The sequence below is a fragment of the Pyxicephalus adspersus genome, chromosome 1 (genome assembly GCF_032062135.1).
Source record: "Pyxicephalus adspersus chromosome 1, UCB_Pads_2.0, whole genome shotgun sequence".
NCBI classification, from domain to species: Eukaryota; Metazoa; Chordata; class Amphibia; order Anura; family Pyxicephalidae; genus Pyxicephalus; species Pyxicephalus adspersus.
The window spans coordinates 54,649,017-54,659,886 of NC_092858.1; the positions used below are offsets into that span (position 1 = coordinate 54,649,017).

Here is a 10,870-nt window from a genome sequence, read left to right on the forward strand (position 1 = left end):
GGCAGGATTATGTCTCCATCTCTGCAGTCTATTCCTCTTTTAAGAATGTACTTTTGATATTGCAGCTTGGCATTGCATGCTGTTATTAAGTCTATGATCTACCAGAACCCCCAGAACATAATAAAGTAAAAGCACAGAAATTGGCTGTAAGCCTTGAAGTGTAGTTTGCATTGGGGCCTTTGGCCAGGTCTAGAGCTTCCACTGCCCTTTGGGTCCAAAGGTCCCTTATCTATCCAAAAAAAATAGCATTTTAGAACCTGCTGACCTTCCTCTGACTTTCAGTTTTTTTAATTGGAAATCCTCACAAGGCCGGCAGATTCAATCCATACATTTACCATGGCATTTTGTTCCCATACTTTGAAAACTTTGTTGAGATTTAAACTTTTATTACTTTCACACAGAAATATGAAGACGAGAAGAGAAGCCGTTCTGAACTCGATACAAGATGTCAACGGCTAACATTGCAGCTTGCTGATACTAAGCAGCTAATTCACCAGGGGGACTACAAGATCGAAAACTATGACAAAGTGAAAAGGTAAGGTTAACTGGTATTGTTAATGTTGCATATAACACTTAATAACTTCATATGTTATGCACTTTTTTAGCCAAGAGGTCACCTCTACAAGAATTAATTATATACTTACCTTTCTGGTGGTCACATCTCCCCACCAATGTCACAGTAATTATTAGACCATTGGATATGTTAAGTACCTGCTAGCTGCCACCATCTTGTAGTGTTGTGTAGTGAGGTACAAACTGGTGAAAGGAAACACAAAAGCTAGATGGAAGCTAAGTAATTTTAATGCCTTTGCTTTTATTCTACACCGCAGTGTAAAATACTTGATGTTGCTTCTTCATGCACTGCATGGTGGACAGGTAAATAAAAATGTTCCTTTTATAGGTGGCTCCTTGTACCCTGTGGTAACAAGGTCATTATAAAAACACAAGTTGTGATTGAAGTTAAATATACATTTATTAATTATCTTGTTAGGAAACTCAGACCCCAAACAAAAGATGTTTTTATAGGAATTTTTTTTTTAGATTTGCCTTCAAAGTGCATGTATAGCCAATGTGATTTTTTTGTAAGTAAGGGAATGTAAAACCCAATCTGAACAAGTACTTGGAGTTAGAACTTTCTTAACTTCCTGTCTCAGAAATGACAGAAAGATTTACCCTCACCTTCTTTTCTAGTGACAGCTGTAGCATTTTTGACTGTCCATTACTTTCTCTCTTTAAAAAAATAGTTTTGGCTTTAGGTTGCTTTCACACAATGATGTGCATCATACACAAAGCACCTCCACCTTCTTTGCTGTTGGTTGTCCCGTTGTCCCTATTCATTAAAATTAAGGGGACAGCACACAGAAAAGAACAGAAATGGCTACAGCAGTAATCTTTAGCGACACACTTAAACATAATTAGTGGGAACATTGACATCAGACATTGTTTTCCATTCAATGCCTAATATTTCCTGTGTATCAGACATAATGTGTGTTGGAGTGTAGCACATTACACCAACACATAACATGCACAAGGCCTTGGTGTTTAGACAACCATATACACATTTTCTAAAACAAATTATGTCCATGGCAAAACAGTTGCATTGTTATACATTTTTACATTTGACATTCCTTTATTTAACTTTTAATGCATTTTTTTCCTGACTTTTTGAAAGTGAGAGAGATGCTCTTGAACGAGAAGTCTTGGAGCTCAGGAGAAACTATGAACTGTTAGATGCCTCACATAAAACACAAACAAAAGAGAGAAATGACTTGGCTCAGGAGGTGAGTACACAAAGATAGACCCTGAATTACTATATAAATAATTCCAGCTATATTGGGAAAATACCCTGCATTGACAAGGTCATGTCAGTGTTGGGTTTTCATTTTTCTGGACACTGTATAACATTAATACATTATACTGGGCTTGATTTATTAAAGCTCTCCAAGACTGGAGAAGATAGACACACATGAGTGAACCTGGGTGATCCAGCATGGTTCACCTATGATAATATATCCTCTCTAGTCTTGGAGAGCTTTAATAAATGGGGCCTACTGTGTGCCTGGGCAAAGACCACAGTCTTAATGTATGCAGTGTTCTCTTATAGAGCTTTAAAACTGGAAAAACTTGGTGTGTGGGCTTTTCCCATACTTGCACATTATGTTGCATTTGCCTCCCAATGCCCTCCCCCCCCAGCAATGCAAAACCCAATTATCTCTTCTAGGTTCAGTAACACTGAGGGACTTGCTTAACTAGCCCAAAATGATGAGCTGTACACAAAGAAATGCTGAGTAAGAGCTTGTATGGTATTAGAGTCACATATTGTGTGGTATGAAAGTCTACCTGCCAGCAATAATAAAAATTAAAAAAAATAATTTTTGCTGCTTATTTAGAATTTATTAAAACCCTAATATCCCTAGTAGGAGCTCTCTAACCTGCCCTTAGGCTATACCTCAAACTTAAAAATTCAACAAACTTTATTAATACACTCAAACAGATCCTTTCACACTTAAATGGTTTCAGTGTTTTGGCTGATCACTGAATATTTATTATTTGTTGTCATCACAAAAAAAATAACATTAAGAACCCTGGTTATTTGGCATTTTTTCCAGTAACGGGAGGACTGCTAGGTTCATTATTTCTAAATTGCCAGGCTAAACTAAATTGGTTTGTTGATTAACAGCCAGTTTCGTACAGATCTCAGAAGCTTAGCTTCAAGTCATAGAAGTGATTCCTCCTGCATTCCCCTTCCACCTCCCTACTTCTCTGTAATCCTTCATACAAGTTATAAAGAAAGGCTAATTCTGTGCTTTAGTATCTGTAGTGGAAAGGTATAGATTTTTATGAACTTTGAAAATTCAACTCTTGAATTACAGTGTTACCTATGAGTGGGGGCAAAAATCAGAACCAAAGTCCGTGTGGTGGTCAATGGGAAGAATGCCTCTTACATTGCTGGCCATCGGGAAGAATGTCATCCTTATAGATAGTCAAAATCATTCTGTAAAACTGATCTGAGAGGCACAGATTGCTCATACCTCAAAAAAAAAAACCTAGTAACCTCTGGGGGAACCCTAGGGTTCCACGGAACTTCTGGTTGAGAAACATAGATCTATACAAAACCCTATTCTTTTTGATCTATGCTTTTACAGAATGTTGTAGAAATATTGAGATTCCTCTTGTTGCAGCAAACATATGTAAAGTATGACTGATATATCTGATCTAAATGGACTGATGAAGTTTACCTATCCATGTGAGGAAATCAACATTACTTGGTACCAATGTAAAGAAGAGGGACACAATGAGGAGTTAACATGTATTCATAGCATATATAACCAAAGCGCCTAATGTTTTGTGGGAAGAGCGCACAATTGCTAAAGTAAGAATGTATTTTGCTATTACCACACAGAGAGTTAATAATATTGAGCAGCTTTTATAGGAATTGCAGTATATGGCTCCCTCAGTGACAATCAACAAACTTAAAACTATGTATAATGACAAAGGTTTTTTTTTTTATTTTCTTTGGATTGGGTAGGGGAGTTAAAATCCTTGTCCCATTGCTAGAGATTCACCCTCCACTTTTTCTGTTGACCATTGTCACTAAAAAAGTGATGGGAAATCCAAAATTTTAGAGCGCTCACCAGTGCAAAAAGTGGAAGGGGAAAATGCTGTAGTTGGAACATTAGTTGGCTTTAAATATGCTTTAATACACAAGTAATTGTGTTACATTTAATCATAAGACAAATTGTTGGTGGGCATTAAGATGTCCTTTCTCCAGGTTTATCCCTACTGTCAGAGAGTTGTGTAAGATAGAGACAGAGAACAATAAAATTGTGTCAAGCTAAGTCTTTGATTACAGGACCGAATATTAAATTTTGTATTGCCTTTGTATTGTCCTACAAATAAACAAGGCCTGTGCTTTTACTTTTAGTCAGCTCTTAGATTTCAGAACTAGCCAAATGGAAAAATACAGCTATCAACCAACAGGTATTATCACATTTAAACCTTGCAATTGGATTTGCTCACTTCTGGATTGTCACTAGCCATGCTTGGATATCAGCGGCCATAGTCAACTGCACCTAAACAGTGTACTAGGACATAGAACTTGTTGCACATTTGATGGGTTGTTTTCTGTAGTGCATTCAGGCACAGGGACTTCCACATCCAGGGCGTAATATGATTTAAAAAATTCCTTCATAATACTTGTTTAATGAAACTTTACAGTGCTGTGACCTAGAGAATATGAATATGTTTCTGTAGGAGTGTTTAGGTAAAAGGGTTCATTGAATTTCAGAAACATTTAGTTTGTGCTGCCAATAAAAGTACTCAAGCTGACCTTCTGTTGAATGCTGCAGATTGTATATTCTTTTATCAGATGGGTTCCATTCCCTTGAATCCATAGCCTTCACCTAAGAAAATAAAGTGGCTAGTTCTGCATTCTACTATTTGAAATGGCACATTGTGCGTATTTTTATAATTACTATATCCAAGGGTGACTGTATAACTGTATATCGGCCTGGTGGTCAGTGGGAAGATTGCCTCTTGCATTGGTGGTCAGTGGGAAGAATGTCACCCTTACAGATAGCCAAAACGATCATTGCTGTCATTTTAACTGACCGGAGAGGTCATGGCTCAGGGTACCCTAGAGTTCAAGGCAACCCTGGTTGAGGAGCACTGCTGCAGGCTGTATACTGTCTGTTCTGTATTCATTTTTTTCACAGGATTTTCCCATACTTGCTCCTTTTTTTCTTTAAAGCCCAATATTGAGTGGAAAGAAGCTAGTTGACTACAACAGTACACGTTGTTGTATGTTTTGTCCAGTTTAGACTCATTCAACAATTTGCTTGTTTATGAGCATAGAATATTTACAGAAGACTAGTGTTACATGATGAAAAGTCAGTCCGCTGAGTTGAGAAGAAGATGGGTAGGCCAGTTTGAATTTGAGAAGAAAAGAGATGGTGTAGGCTAGGAGAGTATTTATTTTACCAGGTCAGACATGTAAGTGGGACAGGAATTGTGGAGGGATGTGAAGGCAAAGCACAAAAGCTTCAATTTGAAATTCTCAGGTAAAATGGAAGCTAATGTAGAGCATTGCAAAGAGATGCAGCAAAAGAGTGGTGGGAAGGATGGATAGGTCTGACTGCAGAATTCATGATAGATTGTAGAGATATTGCAGGCCAATGTTTTTTGGCTGTGTAGTGCTTCCTTATTCAAGAAGAAACATTTCTGGCATTTGGAAATGCTGTCCTGTAATGCTGTGGGACTTTTTTACCTTTTGGAGAAATTTTAACACTGGAACAGTTCTTTCCTTTTCTCATTGCTCCAAGTCAAATATGGATTTAACTGCATTGGGTGCTACTTCTAGTCGTTGACCAGGTCACAGGCTTCAGTGGTGTGGATTGCAGGTAGTTTAATGATGATTCTTTTATTGTCATAATTGATATGACACTGGCCCTATGTAAAATAAAATCACCAATGTTCGGTCATTAACTAAACTAAAACCTCATCACAAACTTCTTGTATGCATTGTGGCAATAATTTTCCCCAATGTTTTGGCTTTGGTGACCAGTTAGGCACATGTCCTAAAGCTACTTTACTACAATTTTTGGCTGCATTAGGTAAATAGTATGACAGAAGGTACCAGCCAATTGTTCTCCTGGGAAATGACCAATCTGGTCGCTGCTTCCTAGCACCCCCATCCCCCCCCCCACCTACTTACTTTTTTTTTAAAATATAAATTTGCCAACAGATGTGTGTATGGCCAAGGTAATAAGACAATCTGTGAAAATCAGTAAATATTACTCCGTTTTCTATGCTAGTGGTCATTATCAGAATTCCTAGCTATATGTTCAGTTTCTGTGGTATTATTGGCTTAACACTTTCATAATCCTGTTGAGACATCATTTACTTTGATTTCATTTTCATTCATTATTTGGCTTACTTCACTTTGATATTGCATAAGTATTTTTGTATAAATGTAACCTAACACTTGCTCTTATGTTTTTACTTATGTTGCTGTTTGACTTTTGTATCTAAGGCTAGTCATAATGGAACTGATGTCAGCAAGCATGTTTAACTTCTGGTGTAATAATGTATATTGTTTAAACAGTTGTAAATTCTGTCTGGAAAGCTGATGCATAACATTTTTATCTCTTACCTTTTCCCAGGCTTTCAGCCTAATTTATAATCCATTTGAAGGCCAGTCATACAGTGTCATACTCAGTGATGCTTCACCTATCCCTTGTCACTGGGTCACACTCCAAATATGTAACATGTATCACATACAACACTGTATAGGCTTCTCATTGTGTTTGTATAAAAACATATGAAAGAAGAAGTTGTTGTGTAAATAAAAAAAACAATGTTTTCTTAAAAAAAAACAAAAGGTCTTGGTGATTTGTGATTATATATGTGTACACAGCACACGGACAAAGTCAAAATAAAACACATTTTTAGTAGAGAAAATCAGTAATTTACAAACCACCAAATCAGCATAACTGCCAGGGAAACAGAAACTTCAGAAAAAGATTGGCAATGGCAGCTTCATTGCTTCCCCACTATGTTTCCTTTAATTTAAACCTGTTTAATTTACCCCAGTTGAAAAAAAAGCAAAATATATTATTTTTTATATAGTTATATTTATTATATATATGTTTGATATATATTATTTTCTCAGAGAGCAATGTGTGTGTCCTGACAGCAGGGACCCTTGTCCTCTATTTGGAACCAGTGGTCTCTGTGGACGTTCTCCACTTTCCCTACTGAGTCCGACCCATAGCCCCGCAAATAGCAAAGTTCATTCTTTCTGCTGATTGTAGAGCTCTGGTGATAGGTCATACCTATGCAAGGAAATATCTTATTTCCCCCCAGAGGGCCACAGTTTCTCTCTTAAAGGCGTTTCTTCTCAGGCTGTGGTTGGCTTTTATAGAAAACTTTACTTGCACACCTTTTGTTTTGATGACTCTCTAAACTATGGTAAAGCTAAAGGGTTTCACTCAGAGCTTGGCCTTCGCAGAGGGCTCATGATTTAAATATGTATATACGCAATACCAACTGCTAACTTTTTAGCGGTTCTCTACTCCAATAAAGTCTAAAGAAATGACAAGTGCCTATAGAGTGAAGGGTTATATTATATCTAAACTCAAGGCAATGACAATGCTTACTTGCCATAATGTATATATGGAAAAGTGGGATTTCACCATAGGCCAAAACTAAGACCACAACCCCATCTCCTTTTATCACTAAAATGTGTGTGTGTGTGGGGGGGGGGGCTCTGTAGTCTTTACAGAAGACTAAGAACGATTTGACATATCGGTGCAATTCAGGCTGAGTAGACAGCAAGTTGTCTGCTGACCTGATTTCTATCTAGCAAAATGCATACAGTTGTACAATTCCGAAAAGGAACCAGATAAGAGAATTCAATTGCTAAGCTTTACATTTCACCTTTTTCATTCTGTTTTTCTATACAGGTAAGCACATTGCGGCAATCTGTTTCCCTCTTGCAAAAGGATAAAGACTTCCTTAACCGACAGAATATGGAGTTAAATGTGCGCTGTGCCCATGAAGAGGATCGATTAGAAAGGCTTCAGGGACAGCTAGAAGATGCCCAAAAAGCTAGAGAAGAAATGTATGAAAAATATGTTGCTTCAAGGTGAGAAGTTTGTTGCCTCATTTGATAAGTTTGCCAAACTTCTTGTCGAAATCGCACTGTAAAGCAAAATATGGCCTTTCACACTGCAATGGAAAAACCATGTGGATAGCTTTGAGCTCAGGAGTGACAAACCCCACTACAGGTTACCATTTTGTCATTGTCCTTGCTGTTGCTGTGCTCCAGGGGATGAAAAGCAACCGCTTGACAAGAAGCAACTTGGGGCTTCCAGAACCGCGGCACTATCCTCTGCAACTGCAGCATGCAAACACGTGCTCAAAATGTTTCCCACCTGCTAGCATTCAGTTGAAAGTGAAAGAGAGCATTTTAGGAGCACGGTTGAGCCTGTAGTATAGTTCTACAGTCACCTGCAAGTCATAAATGGTCCCAACTGTTTAGGCTTTGTATGTCATGTTTTTACAGCTGCTATTTGTTTCAAATACAGAAAATATGTATAAGCGGGGCATTTGGGGTTATTCTGTGACCACACATAGTATGTTACATATAACACAACAAGTTTTGTTATATCTAACCAAACATTTCCATTATAGATTGAAAACAGTGGTGACCAGTACAGCAAAATAATGTGTAGCAACTGGTGCATTTATTCACCTACTAGATTACATTTCTTCCAGGCGTCCCTGCAAAAATCTCCAGATTTGGCCCACCATTGCCAGCCATTCTTTGTTCTTGTGCCCTGAAATAAATGTACAATAAAATGAATAATACCATGGGGAACAGGAGCATTTAATACTGACTGGAACTGGAACAATTGAAATAGTAGTTACTATTTCAGTGAGATTCTGGATAGGTTCAATGATAAGTTTGGTTATATTGGAGCTGTTTAGAGTGCAGATGAGAAGCAGGCCGGAGTTTTGCCTGAAGAATTAAGGTGTTTTACCTTTTTTTTTTCTTTATTGTTACAGAGATCATTATAAGACAGAATATGAAAATAAACTGCGTGATGAGCTTGAGCAAATTAGACTCAAGACAAATCAAGAAATTGATCAACTCCGTGTGGCATCAAAAGAGATGTATGAGCGGGAAAACAGGTATGATATTACAGCCAATTCCATAAAGAAAGCTCACACTGGAATATATTTTAGAATAAGGGCACAGATGGTATAATACAATGCAGAGTGTTTTCTTAAAATTGCTATCATAAGCTCAGATGATTCTCGTCCGATAATCACCTCAGGACTGCGATTGGATGAGAATCTGGTGTGTGTACAGTGCTTGTTGTTCATGGATCCATCCTGGGGAATCCACGAACGATCGTAATTCAAGTGAAGGGGAGATAGAGCAACAGAATGTCGCTCCATCGTTCGCTCCATAGAGTAGAATGGCGCTCGTTCATGCATCTTGCAGTCTTTTGTCACTGGAAAGGATGTTTCACGATCCTTTCCAACAATTATTGTACGTATGTATGCAGACTAAGTAAATATGAAAGACACAGATTAATGCTACTATATAATCATTAGTACATTGTTAACGTTTGAAATGCAAGTGGTGTAAGAAAATGAGTATGACTTGATATCAGTAGTGCTGTATTACAAAGCCATCTGTACATGTGCTGACAAGAAGAAGGCTGAGTGACCCAAAGATGAGTTCATCACTGTGCTGCTTCTGATTTCACTGTCCAGTTACAGACTGGGGCAGGTCTAGGATGACATGATCTCAAAGTGACTTTAATTATTCTAGTCATTAGACTGAGAACAGAGACAAAAAGATATATAATTGGAAAATTGATTGAAAATTCTGGAATAAAGGTGAATATCAGGGCAGAAGCTGGTTTTATGCTTGTATCTGTTAATGGGCTCGTGAAGAGCTTGTGCATGTAAAACATAGTTAGTTGAAAACAATGTAACAACATCATTCTTTCTAATGTTTTTTGAGAACTGTCCTTGCTTGTGAATCTCCTTTGGGTGTGTCCCAGTGAGGTCATCATTTTAACTTGTTCAGAAGAGTTTTGACATTTGCCGTGTACCTTTTGAAGGATATGTCCGAAAAATTTATTACATCAGGGCATCCAACATTTCATAGATTTAACGATGAGCAAAGTGCACAATAGATTGTACAGGATTCAGCAGTATGTGACATGTCAAAGGAAGGAGACAGTTCTTCTTAATTACAGGATTTATATAATTCCACCTATTCACATGTAACAGTTGTGCAGGTTATTAATCTCATAATAGTCATGAGATAGAAACTACACAGTTTTAGCCTGAGCAGTTTAATTGTTTTCTTTTATTGTAGACTTGAGAGAAGTATCTGAGAAAGTGTTGTTTTTGTTTAAACTACCTATTGCCTGGATAGTAACTTCCTAAAGGTACATACCTGATTACTAAATCTAAATGAACACCTTCCTTTTTGGTATGAAAGCAGAAAATACAAACAACAGAATGCTGTACAATTCAGGAAAGATTTGTAGGATATCTGTGACCTCATCTCCTGGACAATTAAAGTTTTTGACTTTATTTGTTAGTTATGTCTTGTTTTTCTTTTCAGGTTTCATAATGTGATGCTAAAAGAAATGCTTACTCCTGAACTATTGTACTGCACCTATATGATTGCATGCAGTGTAGTAAAGCTCATGATCACTGCAGAAATATTTAAAGTGGACTTCATTAAAACCTGGGGATACTCACCTGTCACTGTTCGATCACGGGTGTCACAATCTTCTCTATACTTTTTTTTCCCCACATTCTGATCTTTAGCCATCTTGATTGGCTGGGCTAAAAAGTAGTAACTCCCATGCAGGGTTGTGGGAGTGCATTCAGTACTGGCACCCGCAACGGAAGCCAGTATTGCTGATTATCCCTGGCAACAAACATCCGTGGCAAAATTTTGGCGGGTGAAGATCAGGCAGGTAAGAATACTTATTGCCAAGGGGACATTGCCTGCCCCTTGCTGGAATAAAAGACCTGCCTAATGCCAAATCCACATTAAGCCAACCAACCGTTTATTATGAGTATTTATTACGGTATTTACTATACTGATATTTTGATTGTATATTATGTGGTAACCTTAAACTATAATTGAGCTAACTCTGTTGACCATCTATGGTTTTCATTTTTTTCCATGTTTTTTCTAGAAATTTAAGAGAAGCAAAAGACAATGCTATTGCTGAAAAAGAGCGATCAGTTGCTGCAGAAAGAGAAGCACTGGCAAAATATGATCAGATATTAGAACAGTAAGTACGGGTTTGTTGCCAACTCTTCTGATATT

The 10,870-nt window shown here is 37.6% G+C and overlaps 1 protein-coding gene across 1 annotated transcript in view; it reads left to right on the forward strand.

Annotated features, from left to right (window-relative positions):
- Positions 1-10,870, forward strand: part of PIBF1 (progesterone immunomodulatory binding factor 1) — an 82,795-nt gene that overhangs the window by 16,902 nt on the left and 55,023 nt on the right. Inside the window, exons 6-10 of the mRNA XM_072400329.1 lie at positions 402-535; positions 1,673-1,781; positions 7,464-7,645; positions 8,569-8,694; positions 10,737-10,835. Coding sequence (XP_072256430.1) covers positions 402-535; positions 1,673-1,781; positions 7,464-7,645; positions 8,569-8,694; positions 10,737-10,835 — 650 coding nt within the window. The remainder of the gene's footprint in view (positions 1-401; positions 536-1,672; positions 1,782-7,463; positions 7,646-8,568; positions 8,695-10,736; positions 10,836-10,870) is intronic.